Raw genomic sequence first — 20811 nt, 5'->3', positions numbered from 1 at the left:
CACCGCCGCCGGGGCTCCGCGCCGCGCGACCCTGGAAGCGGAAACGCCACGGGGCGGCGGTTCCGGGGGCGCCGGCGCTTCTGTGAGTGGTGTGCGGGAGGAGAGGGGCTCCGCCACCTCCGCCCCTTCCGCCGCCTCCTGCCTTCTGCTCGGCAGAGAGGAGGCCGCCATGCACCCCGTTTTCCAGAGCAGCCGGCGCGACTTTACCTTCGGGCCGTGGAAGCTGAGCGCCGCCCGGACGCATATCATGAAGTCGGCGCAGGCCGAGAGGTGGGGCGGGCTCCGGGCCGGGGGCGCAGGGGGCACACACCACAGCACAGCACGGTGTCCCCGCTGCTCGGGGAGCCACCGCGGGGCTGCGGCCTCAGCCGTCACAGCGAGGGGCTGGGGGCGTCGGGTGGCCTTGCGAAGGAAACACGCAGCGTTCCCAGGGCGGGGGAGACGCTTTTCGGTCCCCGGCATTGTTCCTTCTCCTCAAGCTTGATTCTCTGGCTGGAGAACTCGGGCTATTTGGGTTACAGGTAATTTCCAAAATCTTGTTTTAATGCTTACAGAAGGCAACCTACAAGAATGATGAAGAAGGACTTTTTACAAGGGCAGTAGTATGGGGAAAAGGGGGAATGGATTCGAACTGAAAGAGAGGAGATTTGGATTGGACCTTAGGAAAGAAATTCCTGACTGTGAGGGTGGTGAGTCGCTGGAACGGGTTGCCCAGATAAATTGTGGATGCCCTAGCCCTGGAGATATCCCAGGCCAGGTTTTATGGAGCTTTGGGCAACCTGGTCTGGTGAAGGTGTCCTTTCCCATGGCAGAGAGGTTGGAACTTGACCTTTAGGTTTCTTCCAACTCAAACCATTCTGATTGTATGATTGTAACGGCTTTGGATCTCTGGATCTCTGTGAACTGAGACCCGCTAATCAGAAGCCTGATTTTTATAAATATTTTTGAAAAAGAATATTTTAAACGTCTCATACCATGTCTCAGTAATAGCTATTTTAAGATAGTTGTTTTCATTAAAAATTTATAATTTGCTCTCTTCTTGTAGGACTTTCCAGTCCAGTGAAATCATTGGAGGAAATGTTCCTGTATCAGCATCAAGTACTTAAGCCAGATTTGCTAATGTGGAACTGGAGAATTCAGCTGTGCCATAACTGACCTTAAAGACAGATGGATTTGGCAGATATTTCTTGGTTTTATTTTCTGGAATAAATTTCAGTATACATAGGACTCTCATTAGTCTTGTTAAATGTACTTTAATTTATCTTGCTTTTACCTTTTTTGAGGCTAATAAGGCATTCTCTGGGAGGAACTGGCTGCTTATGGCTGGATGAGTGCACTGTTTGCTGGGTAAAACATTGTCTGGATGACTGAGCTCAAAGAGTGATGGTGAATGGAGTTACATCCTGCTGGTGGCCCATCAACAGTGGTGTTCTCCAGGGCTCAGTATTGGGGCCAGTCCTGTTCAATATCTTTATTGATGGTCTGCATGAGGTGACTGAGTGCACCCTCAGTAAGTTCACAGATGACCCCAAGCCACGTGGAACTGTTGATTTACTGGAGGGTAGGAAGGCTCAGCAGAGGGATCTGGACAGGCTGGATCAATGAGCTGAGGCCAGTTGTAGGAGGTGCAACAAGGTCACAGCGACCCATTTTGTCTTTTTTATTGCTTGGGGAACATTATTAGTATCTTTAGGAATTTTATTTCTGGCAAATAGATATTGCAAAAATCCCTCAGCAACCTGAGTGGAAAGGTGAAGGATTAAATGTGCCGTAGCTAAGAACTCTTCTGTGTAGGGGTTGGGTTTTTCAGGTCAAGGGTTCTTCTGCCTTCTTTGGGAAAAACATAGGATCTTATTTTCCAGGTCTGTGAATTTATCATTTTTATTTTAGTTTGGTTGACACTGTTCTTTTGCATGAAGAGTTACAGGAATAACCACTTTTGTTCAGCCTTGTTACCAATGTGTACATTATGATTAGGACACTCTTCTCCCTCCCTTCACTCTAATAGGTGTATTTCCTGAAGCTTTCTCCTCTCCAGATGTCAGATATTCCTTTTTGATCTTGGGAAATCGGGTAGGTGAGGAGGAAAAGTTTAGGAAGTGTGCCAGTACGTGTCTTCTACCAGCAGAGTACAGTAGTGTCTTCTGCACTTTTTACATACTCTGCCAGGGTTGTCTTAAGCATCTTTTTTCTAGGCTTCTAAATTTGGAGGAATGGACCATTGTGCAGTGAATTCAAACTTGCTTATGATGAGTCCTAGTTCCTAAAAGTTTCTCTGAGCACCTACTGAGGTTGGTCCACTGACCATCCAGGGATTTGCTAGCACAGGTGGAAAATGGCTTCTACATGTTTCTCAGATACTCTTGATTCCTCATGTGTGAGAATTTTGTCTGAGCTTGATGGTGAAGGAATGTTTTAGGAGTACTTTTTTGGTGGAAAAGTCACTTCAGATCAATGAGTCTGCATTTCAGGTGAAATTATTAACCTGGTGATGTGTCTTCTAAGTTATCATGGTCTAAAGAATCCTTTTTCCAAAACAAGGACTGCTTTCACCGAGCTGTGATCAGCTGATTGATGCCTCTTTTATTTTTCTCTGCAGGTTGGCTGATGAATTACACATGCCTTCCCTGCCAGAGATGATGTTTGGAGACAATGTCCTAAGAATACAGCATGACCATGGTTTTGGAATTGAGTTCAATGCTACAGATGCTTTAAAATGTGTCAATAATTGTCAAGGTATGATCAAAGTCGCTTGTGCAGAGGAGTGGCAAGAGAGCAGGTACAGTATTTTATCACCAGTGGGCAAGTACTGGTGTGTTGTATATGAAACTGTCATACAGTAGTTAAAGGAACAAACTGAACTCTTGAGGACCACATTGCATTTGGTTCTACCCTAGATATAGCATGTGGTCACAGAGGTCACTTAGCTTTTCTTTGCTGTCATCATCCTTTCTGTTAAATTGGGTCAGCTGTATTTTTCAGCTGTGTCATGGCTTTCTTAAAGTAAATGTCAAGTTTAACATGACTTAATGGTGTTTCTGTTTTATTCAAACTCATAGAGCCTTGAGCATTACAAGACTGCATTGTGTGGTGTTGCAAAATGCTGTACATGTTCAAAATCTTAGCCTTAGGAGCAAAGCAGAACAGTTACCATGCATGAGAACTAATTATGATGCTTAGTATTTACCAAATTGGATTTAGTTGTAGAGCATCTGGAAACAAAGCACAGAAACAAAACAAAGTTATAATGAAAACTAAGCTAAATTGCAGTGTTAACGATTGCTGTGTTTTGTCAAGAGATCACTTTCTACCTACTTAAAGAGACATTGATCTTGAAATACAAATTTTTCAGCAATATTGCATGAGAATCTTTATTTTGAGTCATAGAACTGAAATAGATCGAGAATTTTCATAATTGTTTTCAAAGTTATGGAAACAGATGTGAAACCATGATTAAGTCTTGACATTGTGATTGCAGCTCAGACAATGCTGCTGTTTTTCGTTAGGAACAGTGTCAGAATTCTAATGCAGTCTTATGTGAGGTTGTAATTTTTTGAGAATTGCTATAAAGCAATTGCTACAAAGCTGTTTTGTCTTTCACTGTTGAGGAGTGAGACTGAGCACAGTAAAGAAGTTGTCAAGCCATATGACTGGACTTACACAACAGATTACAAAGGAACTTTGCTGGGAGATACTGCAACATTAAAGGTAATAATTTTCTTCTTGTTAATTGCTGACTGCATCTTGCTTCAGTCAAACTTCTTTTGAAGCTGTCATTTACCTTTCAGTAGGCTTCTTTAAAATCTTTTGTGCTTTGTAATTTCTGATTTCAAAGTGTAATTTGGGCTTCTCATGTTTCTCAGCTCATGATTTTATCCTAATCAAATCATGTCTTATTTTAATAACAAGGGTGGGTGGTGTCTTAAAGAATTTTAGGACTAAAGCACATGGGAGGCTTCAGCTCTTGCTGAGGGCTGCTCTGGAGCCCTGAGCTGCTTATGTACAGCAGAACTATCAGCTGTGTCATTCTGTAGTGCCTTCATGCTCTGCTGCTTGCATATTTGTCTGCTTTCTGACCTGGCTGCTTTCAATGGCCTGATGTTTTTCTGCAATAGCAGCTCAGTAATTCCTCATATTCAAATTCACAGGCCCTCCCATGTCTTTATTTTTGTGAAAATAAGACTGAAGTTTCCAGCTTCTGTTTACTGCATACAAGTTGCTTGCTACTAAGCAGATGTATTAATTCACTAGAACTGCTTTAGTTAGAGATCATTTGAGTTGTGCTGGAATTAAAAGTGCAGCATAGAAGTAAACAATGTTGGTCCATAGTATTTGGACACCAGAAGTGTCTGTGGACACCATGAGATAGAAAACATACAGGTACTTGATTTCTGTGAAAGGGCTTTACTAGAATAATTTTCAAGGTATGTCGTGGGCTAGGGGTGTTAAATGCACAGAAATCTGTTTATAAACCTGAACTTCTTATATGTATGTTGAACACAAGACATCTTCAAATGTTTTGAAAGAAAACAGAATTGTTTGCAGCTGAAACCCTACTGAGCCTGATACCCAGAGAGAAGTTTAGTCAGAATTTTCCACTCTTAAATTTTGTTTTTACTTGATATTACTTCCAAGAAGAAACTCTTGGAAACTTTGATTTTAATTTTTTCTCTTAGAAATTTGGGGTGTGTTAAGCTTAGTGCCTGAGAAGTTTTTTCCTTTTTAAAACTGTGGAACTCAAAATATCAGGACAAACTTTATGTAGTTTGGCAAAAAATTAATATGCTAACTGCTCTTAATATTTTTCTCTAGGTTGTTCCTACAACAGAACACATAAATACAGAGAAATTGAAAGCCAGGGAACAAATTATGTTTTTTGAAGAAGTACTTCTGTTTGAAGATGAACTCCATGATCATGGAGTATCAAGTTTGAGTGTGAAAGTAGTGAGTATTGGGAGGGGTATAAAAGATACTCGGGGACTCAGTTGGCTGATTAATGCAAAACACAGCTGCTTTTTGCATGTTGTTCCTTCTGGGATTTAAACTTTAAAGCACAAAGTTCTTCATCCTTGCTCTTAGAAATATGATCTTACTGGAAATTATGTTCTGTTGAAACCTTTGTCATCTGTCATTTGTTCCAGGGGACAATCTTTTCCCTCCTGCTTCCTGCCTAATAGTCCTTTGAGACACTGTCTGCCCCACTGGCCAGTCATAGCTATAGCAAATCAACTGCCCAAACTTTGACTTCATTCTTGAAAACTTCTCATATTGTCTTATGTTGTGAATAGCTGACGTAGACAAGTACATGCTTAAAGTAAGCCTTTGTAAGGTGCTGAATAGACCATCTTTATTTTTGCAGAGAGTTATGCCTTCCAGCTTTTTTGTGCTGCTGAGGTTCTTCTTGCGAGTGGATGGAGTACTCATCAGGATGAATGATACAAGGCTTCATCATGAGGTAAACCCTTACTTTCCATCATGAGTTACTTTACAGAGGTTCCCTTGCCATTTTACTTCCAGTGACCCAGTGATATTCCTCTAACTTAATACTGATGTTTGGGGCACAAAAACTTCTGAGTGTATTTTATTGTGGTGGTGCTGAGCTAGCAACCAAGTGCTGGATGCCATATGTATGAGCAGAGTAGGCTACCCATCATGTGATGTAATCATTTAAATACATTTGACAGGCACAGATTAGAGAAGGAAGCCCAAGAGGAAGAATAGGCAGCAGTAAAGAGTTCAGTACTGTCTTGTCTTCAAATACGTTATTGTAACTTGCAAATAACTGTCCATAGTACATTGAGTTCTGGTATCTCACAAATAATACAGGATGTTAAGGTCTGGGTTTTGGTAATTCTGTGTGGATGTGTTGGAGTTCTAGCCGAGTAAAAATTAACAAGCATATTCAGTCATAGAATTTTTTTTAAACATGCTCGCGGGTGGTTTTTGGAGAAAAACAGCATTGTTGTCATCTATCTTCATGAATTTGAATGTACATTTCTTCTATGTGAAAATTTGTGGTCAACCAAATTCTAATGCTTCCTAAATTAAATGTATTTAAAATGCTTGTTTTACTGATACCAGATGATTGCTTTTTTCCATTAGGCTGACAAGACCTACATGTTGCGAGAATACACATCCAGGGAAAGCAAAATATCAAGTCTAAAGGTATTCCATTTTTAAAACTTTGATTCTTTCCTTCTGTCTGCTTTTTAGTTTTATGGTCAGCATAGAAAATACTGTGTCTCTTAAGTCCTTCTTTGTTCTGTTTGGAATTAATACAGAAGAAAGTTCTTTCTGCTTATGCAGCTTTTGTTTTGGTGATTTCAGAGCAGATTTACATTTTGTAAATGCTCAGATCACATGACAGGGTATAGGATTAGGTCACTTTTTCTACTATTGAGTTAACAAAATGTTTTTATTTTTTTATTTTTTCATAGAACTGTTCAGCTGCAAAATCAGGTAGTCCATGTCCCATGATGTTAAATTTCATGTGTTAAATTTGTGTGCTTCCAAGCCGTATTAGGGGTTAAGATCTGTTTGGTAATAGACTCTTCCAGTTTTTCTCAAATATTTGAGGTTAATAGGCCACCTTACAACTCTAGTAATGGCTCAAAATAGTTTGTGGCACATTTGGAGTTGCGGCTGTTGATTTTTATTTGTGACAAATGCCTGAACTTACATTTTCTTGAATCTTTCCTCCTCCCTTACTTTTTGTTTGCCTCTAAAAAGTTTGCCTGGAGTGGTGTTTACATCCAGTAAATAATAGGTTGTCTGTAATAGTTTGGGGTTGGAATACTTTTTCTTATCCCCTCTTTTCTTTCACTCATTTCATGTAAAAGTTTTGCTTTTTAGAATGTTCCACCTTCCCTGTTCACGGAACCTAATGAGATCTCTCAGTATCTACCCATAAAGGAGACAATCTGTGAAAAACTAGAATTCCCAGAGAAGCTGGAGCCTAAACCAGAAGCGTCACTGGAAACCATATGTGCTAAGTCTAAATAAATGTGACTTTATAAGGACTTGAAGTATACTGGAGATTGTGTGATCACAGTTGTTGACATGGGGGGTGTTTCACTACTAGTGGAATGAAGAATTTGGCTAATTTTTCTGTAGCCTTGAGAGAAAACATTTCAAGCAGATTTTGCTAATGGTGTTTTTGGTTTGGATTTTTTTTTAACCTGTGTTTGGAGTTGATGATAGACTGGTGGTGAGTTACAGTTTTCAACGCATTGGAGAAATGACTATTGGGAGTCTGGGTTCTGTTTAGTTCACCAAGCAGGCAGGAGTATTGTCTGGACTGCCATCCACTTAAAATTCTACGAAGATTTTGTTATTGCTGCTTCAGATACTATGAAACTACCAGAGTTGTAAAACTGGCATGATTTTATTTTTATTGAGAAATAATCCACAGTAAAAAAAAAAATTCCTCTGCATTTATTTTGATCTGTCCGTCCTAAACTACCCATTTTCCTTGGCTTCCCCTACTGGTAGCCAACAAAGTTACTTCTTGTAGTTTCTGATCCAGAGTCTCACCTAAGAATAGTCATTTCATCTGAGATAGGTTTAAGTGTAGAGAAAAAATATATTTGTTTGACACTATATAAAGGTAAAAATTATTTGTGAAGCATTAACTCCAGGAGAGCTGGAGGTTAACAGAGAGCCACTGCTAAGTCTCTTCACAAAAGCTGGTTTAATCTAGTGTCAGCTGGAGTTCTGTGGGCAGTTTTGGGACTCTCTGGGCAGTTCTGGGACTCTCACCTGAGGTCCCTGTGCTGCTCCAGTAACGTACGCTGCTGGAAAGGTATCTCCCTGCACTGGCCTTCTCTTGGATGTGCCCACATGGGATGATTCTACTGCCCTGACAGCCAAGTTGCAAAACTGCCTTGAGGCTTATCTTTGGGTAAGTCTGATCCCTAAAGAATGCTGGTATTTGCAGTTTGAGAAATGAGATCCTGTATGGCCTTAGAAGGATGCTAACATATATTCCGGATATATAATTTTGGTTTATTTTAAAATTCTTCTAAGTTCTAGTATTGATAGAAGTGTGGTCACTTGTATAGTCATGGTTTCAACACTCTGTAGATGAAACTGAATACTTGTATTGCTTTTGGAAATTGTGCAATATAGTACTGGTTTGGCCTAAGAATGGGGCAGTTAAGCAGGCTTGTCTGGGTTTGCTGCTGACACTCAGTGCAGGAAGAATGTAACTGCAGTGAAAAGCAGGCCCGGTGGTGCAAGGTGCTTGCAGATAAGAACAGGGACACATTCTCATGTCTTGGGGTTTTTGTTTAAAAATCTTCATATTCTACACCGCATGGCTTACTAGAAGCAGCCCACCACAAAACCTTGTATTTAATAATATATTTTGTGAGGTTTTCATGTAGAGAAAACCTCTTTTATTGGGGGGGGGAAGTGTACTGCTATCTAAGTGACTGTTCCTTGTTAAAAACAAATAACACACTGATTTCACTTTTATTTGAGGCCACCTGGTCTAGTGAATTCTACTGCAGGTGGAAAGGCAGGAACTAACTGCAATTTTTCCTGTGTCACTGATTTACTCTAGCCACGAGGAAGACGTTTTTCTGTGCCTCCATTCCCTTTATGTAAAAATGGAAGTTAATGCCTACCTCACAGAGAGACTGTGAGGATTAGTTTGTACAAAGTTACTGATTAGAAATTTTTTTTTCTGAACACACCTTCAGCCTTATCCTTGGAATACTTTGGAAAGGATTACTGTAAAGAAATTAACTATAAGATAAGTGAAGAGAACTGAAACAGTTTCTGAAAGAAGTTGTCCAGCTGTGATAATTACCAGGTAATTATCAGACATGATCTGGGTGAATGAATTTATGGCCACTTTGAAATAGAAGCAAGGTCCTCTATGTTCCCCATTACAGTCCTAAAATCTGTTGGCTTTTTCTCATCTTCCTGCCCTTGTTTCCTAAACATTTTAGTGTCAGGATGAAGAAAAGGACTGCAAATAGATGCAGCACCGAGAAGATTAAAATCCGTTTAGTAATAGAAGATTATTTGGGTCCACTCCAGTGTTTGAGGGAAGTGAGGAAAGAGTGAAAAGGAATGACAAATGGAAGTGAAGAGTTATTTTTCTGGTAGAAGTAAATTATGGCACTTACTCTAAGCATATATTAGTATACATGCCTCAGAGCTTATAAAAACACAGCTTATAAAAACAGCTGGTATGGCTGGGAGCAGAGCTCATGTAGTGCTGGCATGAAGGAAACTGTATCTGCATTTGTTAATTCAACCTGTGATTTGAGCTTGGTCAGTGATGCAAACGTTAAACTCCTTTGGTCTAAAATGGAGTGTGGGGGGGAAAGCCACAGAGTGGGGAGGGAGCAGTGGAAAGGGCACTCTGCATGATTAGCTTATACTGTGTGTTTTCTCTTGTCCATCATACATCCTAATTTGTGACCTGTTGATAAAGTTTTATGGAATTGACTTTGTATCTAATTGACTATAGATACATGCTCTCCATCTATTCTGAAGGGTGCTGTGCATTTCAGTGGGACACATTTTGGGGAAATCACAAGAACACCTTTAGGAAGTTATAGTTACAGCAAGTTCAAAATTGGAGCACTTTGTGACTTTCTTACGCCACACAGATTACCAAGAAGCAGCGATATAAACTAGTGTACAGCAAGTGGACTGACACAAATTTTCCACAGAAAAGTACCACTTTGAATAAACAACTTTAGGGCGAGAGGGAGTGGGGTGGTTCTCCAGCTGTTTTGTGTGGAGTTTTATGTGGCAGTTTATATTGTTCCTTGTATGTTGCTTAATAAAACGTACCAAACATTTTGCAGTTCTGTTTTTAACTGAGCAAAACAAACTGAAATAACTACTTGTGATGCTGAATTTTGGCTGCTTTGTCTGGCAGGAGACTGCTAGGCTCATTACAAAGATAAAGTGAGTATGAGAAGAGCCACAGTCGTGGACTTAAAATGAAACCTCACTGATTATAAAACGAGTTTTGTTCCTGCCAAGCGATGGAGTGGAAAGTGCTGGGAGGAGATAGGATCCATGACAATTGGACTACATTCCCCGGCAGTCTTCGCGCTGCCCCGCCGGCCTTCCCCTACCTGCGGCATGCAGGTGGGCGCGGTGGCTGCCGGGGCTGGTAGTCCCTGAGGAGGGGAGGGAAAGGAAGGGCAGAGCAGGGCATTCCGTCCGGGCGGGCGGGGTGCGGAGCCATGGACAAGCTGAAGAGGGTGCTGAGCGGCCGCGACGCGGAGGAGCCGAGCGGCCTAGCCGAGGTAGCGCTGCCGCGCCGATGCCGGGTGGGGGGACCCGGCCGCCCGTCCCCGGTGTGCTCGGCGCGGTGGCGGAGCAGCCGCCCCCGAGAAGGCGCCGGTGGCATGCGCGGGCGGTCTCGTGTGGGCTCGGCCAGCGCTGCGCCCGCGGGTCCCGGAGCCGCGGCATGGCCCGCTTTCCGCGGGACCCTCGGGAGGGTGCCTGAACAGGACACGGCGCGGCAGCGCCTGAGAGGAAGTTTTCCTGCTCGGTAGCAGGCAGGAGCTATAAGTAAAGAAGTTTCGCTTTTGTTTTTGTCCTCGTTTCCAGGTTATCGATGCGACTTCCTTAGGTTGGGGCACCCGAGTGAAAGGTTTCATTGCGTGTTTTGCGATCGGATGCCTGTGTTCGATCTTGGTAAGGACTTTTTGCCAGATTCTCCCCAGTATTTGAGTTTCAGGAACCCAGATAATTAGAGCCTCCCTCTATGCTGCTGCTGGATTTTTCCGAGTCTCTGTGGAGACCTTTGACTCGATTCCAGTTAGATGCAATACACTGACTCTTAACAAGAATGCCAATAAACGCGATTTACTTTCGGATGCATAATTCTGCAGTTTGGCTTGAAGTTTTCTTAAGAGTTCTTTCGTGACGTGACACTGCTTGGATATATATGTTTGTTTCAATTTCAAACCTGTTAATTTCCCCCTCCCCCTTTCTCTAAATGTTCCTTTTCAGGGTAGTTGTCTGCTATGGATACCAAAGAAAGGGCTGGTACTCTTTGCTGTGTTTTATACTCTGGGGAATATTGCATCCATTGGGAGGTAACAATCTTTATATATAATTTCCCTAATAGATGAGAAACAAAAGCAGAATGATAGTGCATGAGTGGTAGAAGCTGTTGCATTTGTGAGAGATTTGCTTTTGTAGATTTTCTTGTTGAATTCTACAGAACAGCATTTCTCCAGTAGTGCCCTGAAGTGGTAAAGAAAATTTTAATTTTTTAAATTGTTACTAGTAATGCATTCAAGGTAAAAGTTGTTCATCAGTAAACAGGAATCATACTCATGCTGTAAGCATTGAAGTTTTTTGATTTTGTTGGTTCCTTCTCCCCCAGATAAAAACAATTCTTTGCCATTTTGCATTTGGCAGTGTTCTGTGTGTTTTGGTGAGTATGTTTGGGGCAGTCTGTCTGTCAGGGCAAGCATATGTAGTAAGACTTCCTGGCCTTTGAGGTTCCTGAAGCAAAGCCCTGCATACTCTGTGACAAGCCCAGCTTTCTGTGATTGTGGAAACTTAGCGTGATGCAAGAAAGCATAAATGATGGAATTGGAAGAAATATGCTAATGAGGCAGAATAATATAGAATATGAGGCAGAAATATCACTTCAGATGAAACTTTCACCTTGTGTAATTCATCCAGTATCCATCACCAGGGCCCTAAATGAGGCTGCAGACCTGGTAAGGGATCAGAGAATGGATGCAGGCATGAAAACAGCCTTTTATGTAGAGGAATTGAGCTGGATTACCTGGCAATCCATGGAAGAGCCTCTGTGGATGGTGTTCTTGAAAAGCAGGTTAGAAAAGCATCTGTCAAGGATGATCTGATTGGAGCTGACCTTGGCCTGTGCTTCTAACTCGATAGTTGTGCTCTGCTTCTGTTAATTTTAACGGAACAAGTGTGAATAAAATTGTAAATACCTTGCACAAAGAAAGGGGGCAATGGATTTTGTCTCGTTGTATAATCCCATTTCTTTTGTTTTGCTGTACTGATTGCCATAACAACACGGTGTACTGATGCCCCTATGGCAGCAGACAGTTTAATCTTACCGAGTTTCACTTTTGCCTTTCTCATTTCCACGTTCATCTCAACTTGTTTTTCACAGCACCATGTTTCTTATGGGACCAATGAAACAATTGAAGCGGATGTTTGAGCCTACACGTTTGATCGCTACTATTGTTATGCTAGTAAGTATCCAAGGAGTCACTTTTAATTCATACAAACCTGGCAAAAAGTTTTTGTTGTGAGGTCCTTTCATATCCATGGATCCTGCTATGTCTCAGGAGGTGCCTGGGGGTGGTTTTTTTGGTTCGTGTTTTTTTGTCTTTTCTTAAATTGTTGAACACTGCACATCTGCTGTAGTGGAAGGGTAAGTGTGGCAGCAGAAAAGCAGCTCTCTGTTAGGCAAGACTGAGCTGAAGCCAGCTTGTTTAGCTAAATGAGCATTAAGGGTCTGTGGCTGGTGTGTGTGAACCATGCATGTGCTTTTTAGGGCGCTTGAGGTCACATCATATTTATGTGTCCTCTAATAAGTGAATGATGGGAAGCAAATTTTCTTTAAGTTGTCCTATGGATGTTGCTAGATATTTTATTTGGCATGATTTTGTTTTTTATATTGGGTCTGATTGCCTTGAAGGAGCTGTGTAGATATTTCTTGATAAAATAGGTAGTGTAGGTGTTTCCTTGATAAATGTGTAGGTGTTTCCTTGATAAAATCATCTCTTTGTAACAAAGCAGCTGGGGATACTGTGCCTTGGTAACCTTGCATTAGTGATCTTCTCAGCTGGCTGATAGCTTCAGGTTTTGAAACTTGTATGACAGAATGAAATTGCAAATTCAACATTCAGCAGAGTCACCCTTGGGATTGTACTGTTTTCAGAAGATGGAAGTTATAGCAAACCTTGTGTTGTGTGTATTTCTGTGTCTGAAAGTTGCTGATAAGTTTCAGACTGACTCTTCTTTAAAGTACACAGTTGGTTTTTTTTTGTCTCTGCAACTTTCCTGTTTGCTTCTGGCAAGTCAAAAAGTTGAAAGGTGGTTTAACTTGCATTTTCAGTCTGAATGTCTTCAGAGTGCTTGCTTGCATCAGCACTTCCCAGTTTCTCTTTACACATCCAGGGATGCTGCAGAGCTTGAGAAATTGACTGTGTATGCTTGCAGATCCAAGCAAGAAGATACTTTGTAGTGTATGTGTGTGTGTGTGTTTTGTATGCATTCAGGATGCCTGGAGTCAGGAGAATTCCTGGAATGTTGTTCACTGCAATAAAGCCAGTCATTAGATGTATGATGCAGTATTTGGACCAATATACAAATCACCACCTTAAAACTAATGAAAGAACTGCATTTATTGTCAGTACTGGTTGAGCTCAAGTGTATGATTTCATTGGCAGTGCATGTCTTAGTGTCTGAATATGCAGTACTAGATGGGTATTTTTTTCCATTCTAGCAGAATGCACATCATAATCTCTAGTAGCACAATGGTGCATGTATATCTAAAGGCTGTTAGATGCTGATGAAGGAAGATGAATTATCAGCATCTATCATAGATAAATGAGCTGTCATATCTTAAATTGAAAATGAAAACTAATAGAAGGTGTCTGTTAAAACTGAGGATTAAAGCAGAAGATGATCCTACTACTCCCCAAGATTTTACCTGTAGTAAAGAAAGACACAGTGCAACTCTGAAAACAGAAAAATTGCTGGTTTGAATGACTGTGCCTTACTTCAGTATGTTCGCAGGAGAGCTGCTAAGCAATAGCCCGAAGTTCTTGAAAGTGTAGCATGGTTTAAATTGGTGAGCTTTTAAGTAATGACATAACTTCAATGCCATGGTAACCATGTAATCATCGGGGCAGGAACTGTGCAGAAGCAGAAGGACTAAGAATGGTAACTGAAAAGTATTTGAAAAGTCTTACTTATGCAAAATGATGAAATGGTGTGTGTGACTGTGACACCAGGAAGTGTGTGGGATGGAGTAGGGACCTGCAAAAGAGCTTCAGGAACCTCTTCCTCTTGCTCCTTTGCAGCCATAAAATCATTGTCTGGAGATACCACCCTGATATTTCCTGATTGCTTTAATTCACTTAAGAAATCTAATAGCGAGAACATTTTAAATACAAGAAGCTTTTAAATATGAGGAACTCTTATGATGCAGAATTGAATAAAACTGTGAAATTATGTAATTAATTTCTGTCTCTGTGAAGGACCTCATTACAGTGTTGCAATATTTATAGAAACTGGAGTTGTTTCTATGTTTAATTAAAATCATTTGTTTTCTTCTAGCTGTGTCTCGTACTAACACTGTGTTCTGCTTTCTGGGTGAGTACTGGAGTCCTGTATGTATATATAACTGGAGTTAATGTAACTGTAGTATATTTTAAAAGTAAGATTCTTACACTGTTGTCTCTTCCTTCCCCCACCCCTCTCCTCTCCCCTCCAGTGGCGTAAGGCAGGACTCGCACTGCTTTTCTGCATCTTACAGTTTTTTGCCATGGCATGGTGAGTGATTTCCTCCCTACACACTCCACTTTCTGTTGCACCTGACACCAGTAGCTGAATTGTGAGTGGATTTTGACGTTGAGTTAGGTGGAAGCAAAATTTTTACCTTGTCAATCCCTTAGATTCAAGACAACACATCAGCGAGGAGCTGATCTGTTCACACTTCTTGGTCTCTCACACCACTACAGAGGCTGTGGAGACGGAGCTCAGGGCTCCATTTATAGAGGAAGTTCCTTTGATTTCTCTGAGCTTGAACTGAGCTTTTTTTTCTTTCCCTTTTAAATCAATTTGTTGCCTACTATCTGGTATTCCTCTTTTACACTCTCCTGAATTTGTCTCATTCAGAGACCCAGTTATGCCAATCAAACTGTCACTGTTCTTCATGTTAACATATGGTCTGTGCAAGGTCACCAAAAGAGGGCACAAACTGATATAGACACCTAGCCAGCCCTCAATGCTAATCTTGCCTACCTGTAGGTGTTGGAGCATGAAGAATACTGGATGCAGGAGAGCTGTGTTTAAAATGCTTTTACAACATCTGCCTCTATTTTGCCGTAGTGTTTCATACCCTGGCTGGGCTGAGATGGCTTGCAAGGATACTCCTTCCTGTTACTCATAAACTCAGCGTTTCATTTTGGTTATGTAACTTGCAGTTTAGAATATCAGAGGGCTTGTTCTTATTTATGATTCTAATAAAATCTGATGTGAAAAGTAACTTTCAAAATCTTTCTTTTTAGGTACAGCATTTCCTTCATACCATATGCAAGGTAAGTTTCTCTACTCTCTTACTCTGTCATTTTGAGGTTTAATCACACAGAAGATTAGCTTAGAGAAGCATTGTCATGTGTGGCTTTAGAAGGTTTTCCATGGTGTAGGAAATACAAGTAGTTACATCTGAAAATGAAAATAAGCATTTTCTCTATTGGGAGAACACAAATGGAGAAAATGAGAGGGCTTCCCATAGGAATATGTAAGCCTGCTGACCAAATGCTGAGCATTTGGTATAAGCATAAGGCTTACCTTTGGAATGCCTGAATGTTGGTCCAAACTGCTTCCAGACATCTTTTGTCCTGTTCTCCCCCATGAGCACTGTTCTGTATTAGCACAGCTGTGTCTCCTGCCCCACCCTTCTGCAGTGCCCTGCCTCAGTGCAGCCTTGCAGGTGTCACTTCCGCAGCAGGTGGGCACCGAGCAGACCTGCTTGTCTCTAAGGCATTTGTGTAGTCATGCAAATCATGTTAATGCAATTGATACATGGTCAGCTAATCTCTGCAGTCCTCAGTGTCAGTGGGATAGCAGCATGGAATGACTCTTATCAAATCATGTAACTCAGGTGACTCTGATTCTCTTGTGTTTTTTTCTTTCTCCTGCCTGTAGGGATGCTGTGAAGAAATGTGTTGCAGTCTGTCTGTCCTAACAGGAATACTGGATGCCTCACAAAGTTCTAGAAACTGTGTTGGATCACTGTGCTATGTAGTTTCCTACTTCTGTCTTGAACACGTGCCTTTCAGCTGCTTGTTAGAAGCTTCTTATGTTACACCCAGTGTCTGCAGTTGCTTAGGTTTGTAACCAATGGTGTCTGTGGGACAGGGGGCTTGTGATCAAATGAAATTCAGTCTGGCAGAAGAACTGGGCAGAGGTCCACAATTTGTTATGGCGATTCTTGCATAAATTCATGCATTTGGTTTTGCAAAAGTTTCAGAGTAATGTGTGAAATCTGTAAAGTGAAGCCCTTGGCTCTGCTGGGACTGTGCCAGTTCTAGAGTTGAAACAAGTTGAGATTTTTTAAAATAGCCTTATGTCACTTAATCTTTGCACTTTTTGCCTTAGATAATGGAATATTCGTATTCTTTCTTTTCCTGTCTCTCTTGAAAGATTTTAGGTTTATGAGACTTCTAAAAGATGTAATTTTAAAACCAAACACAGTTTTGGACTAACCATGAAATGTTTGCATCTTTAATGAAATATTTAATTCTCAGTCCATACTGATAGTCTTTCCTTAAAATACATGAAAGGGACATTTTCATCTGAAAAATCTTGTTCCTGTTGGAAAAGCACTCGTAAAATAAGGTCCATTGATGTTTTCAGCTACCAGAAACCTGAGTTCTTTTCCTTGCTCAGGGTTGCAAGGGAGGAAGTTGACATTTTTCAGATGAAGTGAGGTGCTTCTCTTCTCCTCCATAAGAGCAATGCAAAGGGCATGGTAGGCAAGCAGTAAAATAATTTATGTATGTCCTTTCTCAAAGGACAAACTGTCATAAGGTAGAAGTGGGCTATTGTTTTTAAGCAGCCTGGGTCAGGGAGAAGACATTTTCATCTGAACTTATAAATAAGTTAAAACTCCAACATTTCTCTTTGTTTCTTTGTAAGTGGAATCAGTTTTCTTTCTGCTAAAACTCTTGCATACACCAGTGAACTTCTCTGCATGGAGGAGAAAGCACAATATTCTGTTGTCTGTGGTAGCAAGGAAAGCGTGAAACAATCCCTCTGCCAGCTCCAAACAAGTGCTGAGTGGTCTGTATCCAAATTCCAAGGCCACTCTGTTCTCTTCATCTTCTGAGCTATGTAGAATCATTTACTCCCACGGCATTGCAGTGGTCAGTGTAATATCTGAGCACAGATTCCTGCTTCTGCTGTGTGAGATAATATTTTACTACTTTCCCATTTCCTCTTACCAAATTGTCTTGCTGAAGCCAGTGTTTAAGATTATGGTTTTCCAGTCCACTCTAGTGGGAACTGAAGCATCTCTTCCTCAATCTACTAAGCGTCTAGTTGTTTAAGAGCATTGTGTTTGCATGGCAAGTGTATCTCTGGCTTGTACCACAAAGACTTTAACACAGGAAAAATCTGAATCTACTTGGCTGTGAAGTATAAGCTCACAGTGAAGGCAAATAGTTCTATGGCTTCCAGAAAGTTAATAAGAAATTACTTAATCCAACATCTTAAATTTAAGTGTCCTTCTGATAATTTATAAAGCCCAGTACCACCCACCTTTAAGGATCCTCTAAAAAAAATAAATTAAAGATTCCCTTTGTAGATGGTATGAAAGGGAGATTTTGACAAGCATTCTGTGGATTCCAGGTGCCAGAATTACTGTTGCAAAGGCATTTGAAAGGAAAATGCCACCTTGGAAAGACAGCACTGGTGTTGGGATGCAACAGTTATGCAGATTCAAGTACTGCATCCTGGTGCTTTTTTTACCTCCCAGGATTTAGAAGTTAGTGTTGAAATAAATATGTTGACTATTACTCTTCTTGAAAAGATTATTTGGTTAAATTCCCAAGAGAGACTGGGAATTAAAGAAAACTGATCCTTCTCTTCCCTGGCTGATCTAAGTGTCTAAACTGATGTATCTTTTTTTATCAGGGACTAAATTCAAAACCTAATTTACATCAGTTAAAGGACCTATGCCAGTCTTTTCTTAGGACTTTGATAATGTTTACAGAATTCTTTTTGTATAAGGGAAATTGAAATGCAACCCTAATGCCTTTTACATTCCCATATTCCTTTAATTTTAGCATCTCTGAATGTCCCTGGAAAAAGCTACAAGCACAGTATCCATTGTTTCTCCTTCCCCTCTCCAACTAAGTTATGTTCACTCTCATCATTCCAGGTTCAGCAGCCACGATAACAGAATTTGACTTTTGGGATTCTTTTTTTGATTACTTCAGATTAGGAGGAGTACATGCCTTTTGTTTATTCCTTGGCCAGCTTGGGCAGGTTTCTGGTAGCCTGACTCTCTGGCAGTTCTTCTGGAAGAACAGTACAATTGGGTATGGTGAATATTAGTTTTTCAACATGCACTAGTTCTAGCTAACTAGAACCTTTTAGCTGGCACTTGTGAACACAGTCAATTAGAAGTAGGAAATTTATGAAAATAGCCGTAGATAGTACATAAATGGATTTTTGTCCTTTCCCCCTTCTCTTCTCAGTTTAAAACTGTAATTCCAGCTTCACAGCCTTTTATTCAGGAAGAGAGAAGAACAAATCTTCATTTGACTGCACAGCACATGAGGCTAAGCAATTGTGCCCTTACAGGAAGGGAACTTAAGGGAAGATGGCAAGGACACAAGGATCACAAGAGTGCCACTGGGGTTTATGTTGCCCTTTTGGTGTTGTATTCTGTTCCTGGGGACATCAGACAGTAGGAGAGACTTGCCATATTCTTACCAATATATGAAACATCCTCAGGGTTTGTTGCTTCATCTACAAGCAGTTTTTATTTAAAATAGCTCTCCCAAAACAAAACTCTTTAGATTCTTACTCACTTTTAAATAGTTGTAGTGAGGCTGTTGACAAGTTTATCAGCGAAAGAAATTTCCCCTTTACTGAAGTACTTTATTTTATATGATTTTTACATAACTGGGGAGTAAACTATATACATATTCCCTCTTGAGTAGTTTTCAGTCTGAATTAGATTATATCATTATACCTTTTTTTTTGGTCATTAAACCTACTTTGTGTTACGTTTTGATATCAGCTTTAGTTATCTGCTTGGCAGGAAGCATGGTGGGTATTTTTGAAGCTTTCCAATCTCACTGTCCTTGGGGGCAAGAATGTTTGTTTTGTGCGCTCTACTTGAATAGAGAGCTTCTGGTTGGAATGACAAAGCTCCTTCCTTCCCAAACTTGCTCAGTTGCCTACAGCACTTAAGGCTGACTTCCCTAGGGAAACTTCTTTGATGTTGGGTGCCCATCTCAGTAGGATTTGGTGTTCTAACAGAAAGTGCTTTTTCCTCAGCCTGTTGCCCAATTTGTCCACTTTTTTCACTTTTTGCTGTACAGATAACATAACCTCAACCAAGCAGCCTTAGTGTACAGTTCTAGCAGAAAATTTGTATATCCTGGATCAGCTGACTTTCCAGCTATATTCGAAAGGGAAATAGGGAGGGTGGTAGTCATCTGTTCCCAAAGTACTGAGACTCTATACATTGAAATATGGGATTTTTTGTCACTACTTCAACGTTTTGCTCTGTTTCATGTGATGCAGTCCATTATGAATACCAGTACTATCTGAAATGGTTCAACACTGATGATGAGAACAATTTAATCTCATGTAGTATTTATAGTAATAAGATGGTGCATGAGCTGTTACGAAAACCAAGGAAGAATTTTCTGCCACAAGTTGAAATTATTTTCAGAAACCATGTTTTTAAAAGGAAAGTGTGTTGAGCTCTGCGTGCCTCCAGCTTCCTTAAAACAGCTCTTCCTTCGTTTTGGTACTTAATCACGTTCTTGAAAGTGAGATCACTGTGCTATTTTAAACTGAGGAAGAGGAGGATTTTTAAACATGTTTGTCTTAAATATTAATGTTTACAACCGTAGCAAATGATGACCATTTTGGAGGGAAAGCACACAAATAGTTTATTGTCTTAAAACCATGTGCCTCGCTGTGACTAAATTTTTTACCAGCTGTGGAATTGTTTTGTAAAATATAAACCAAACTCAGAAAAATTCTTTGCAATGTTTTATACTGTTACAGGTTGTGTTTGCTGATGTGCTTTTTCTATGCATTTACACTGTTTGATTTCTACTTTGATTAATGTCTTTTTTCTGACAACTTTCTCTGTAATGAAGTGAAACCCTTACAAGTGCTGTTTATTTCCTTCAATAAAGTTATCGCTTCATTAAATTAATTGTTCTTACAGTTAATGTTCTTAATGTTCTTATGGCCTTTTAAACTATGCTGATTCTCCAGATGATGCTGAAGTTGCTGTGGGTAGTTTGTTTCCTTTTGTTCGTGTGTTTGGGTTTTTTAAAATTATTGTCCTGTCCTTACTTCCTTTTCTGTGCACACAGCTTGTACTGCTGGGGGGAGTTTTTGTGTCACCAGTGTTTTGCAGCAGCTTCACCCAGCAGTTGCAAGCACCTAGACAACTGGTTGGCATGAGTGGAGTTGTTAAGGTGAGAATGATATTTTTATTACTTAATATTTATTTACCTTAAGAGTCAACCTAGTATGCCAACAAGCTATCCTTTGTCCATGCTACAGAGGAAATAATGCCTGGTGCTATTCTGTTAGCAAAGACAACAGGAAGCAACACACCTCTGAAATAAATATGCTCTGAGTGCTGATGTGCACTCAATAAAATGTAAATGAAGTAAAATATCAATGATTTATGAAGTTGTGTTAAAAATAATTAGAGGCAATTATTTTATTTTTCTTAGCTTTCAAAGAGCTGGTCTGTTTAAGTGTGTGCCTACTATGCATCCAAAGACCTGCTGTGGTTTAATATTCTTTGTCAGCATATCAAGACTATGTGTCCATTAGGCTGTTCAGGGTATG

The 20811-nt window shown here is 40.5% G+C and overlaps 2 protein-coding genes across 4 annotated transcripts; both read left to right on the top strand.

Annotated features, from left to right (window-relative positions):
* Positions 1-55: 55 nt before the first annotated feature.
* TIPRL (TOR signaling pathway regulator) lies at positions 56-9890 on the top strand. Of its 2 annotated transcripts, none has more exons than XM_030947957.1 (7): positions 56-270; positions 2600-2779; positions 3609-3708; positions 4813-4944; positions 5360-5455; positions 6103-6165; positions 6840-9890. In XM_030947957.1, the coding sequence occupies exons 1-7, from the start codon at positions 170-172 to the stop codon at positions 6882-6884; spliced, it is 717 nt and encodes a 238-aa protein (XP_030803817.1). In that variant the 5' UTR covers positions 56-169; the 3' UTR covers positions 6885-9890. The 2 variants fall into 2 exon arrangements, with proteins under 2 accessions (XP_030803817.1, XP_030803809.1); XM_030947949.1 differs by having other exon boundaries at positions 6853-7037.
* SFT2D2 (SFT2 domain containing 2) lies at positions 9889-20157 on the top strand. Of its 2 annotated transcripts, none has more exons than XM_030947970.1 (8): positions 9889-10113; positions 10582-10668; positions 10987-11072; positions 12134-12215; positions 14311-14346; positions 14468-14526; positions 15264-15293; positions 15904-20157. In XM_030947970.1, exons 1-8 carry the CDS (start codon positions 10042-10044, stop codon positions 15941-15943), a joined length of 492 nt encoding a protein of 163 aa, XP_030803830.1. In that variant the 5' UTR covers positions 9889-10041; the 3' UTR covers positions 15944-20157. The 2 variants fall into 2 exon arrangements, with proteins under 2 accessions (XP_030803830.1, XP_030803837.1); XM_030947977.1 differs by lacking the exon at positions 9889-10113 and adding an exon at positions 10132-10274.
* Positions 20158-20811: the final 654 nt, after the last annotated feature.

The sequence above is a fragment of the Camarhynchus parvulus genome, chromosome 1, assembly GCF_901933205.1.
Source record: "Camarhynchus parvulus chromosome 1, STF_HiC, whole genome shotgun sequence".
NCBI classification, from domain to species: domain Eukaryota; kingdom Metazoa; phylum Chordata; class Aves; order Passeriformes; family Thraupidae; genus Camarhynchus; species Camarhynchus parvulus.
The sequence above is the reverse complement of the archived record's forward strand: the minus strand, read 5'-3'. Positions and strand labels throughout refer to the sequence as shown.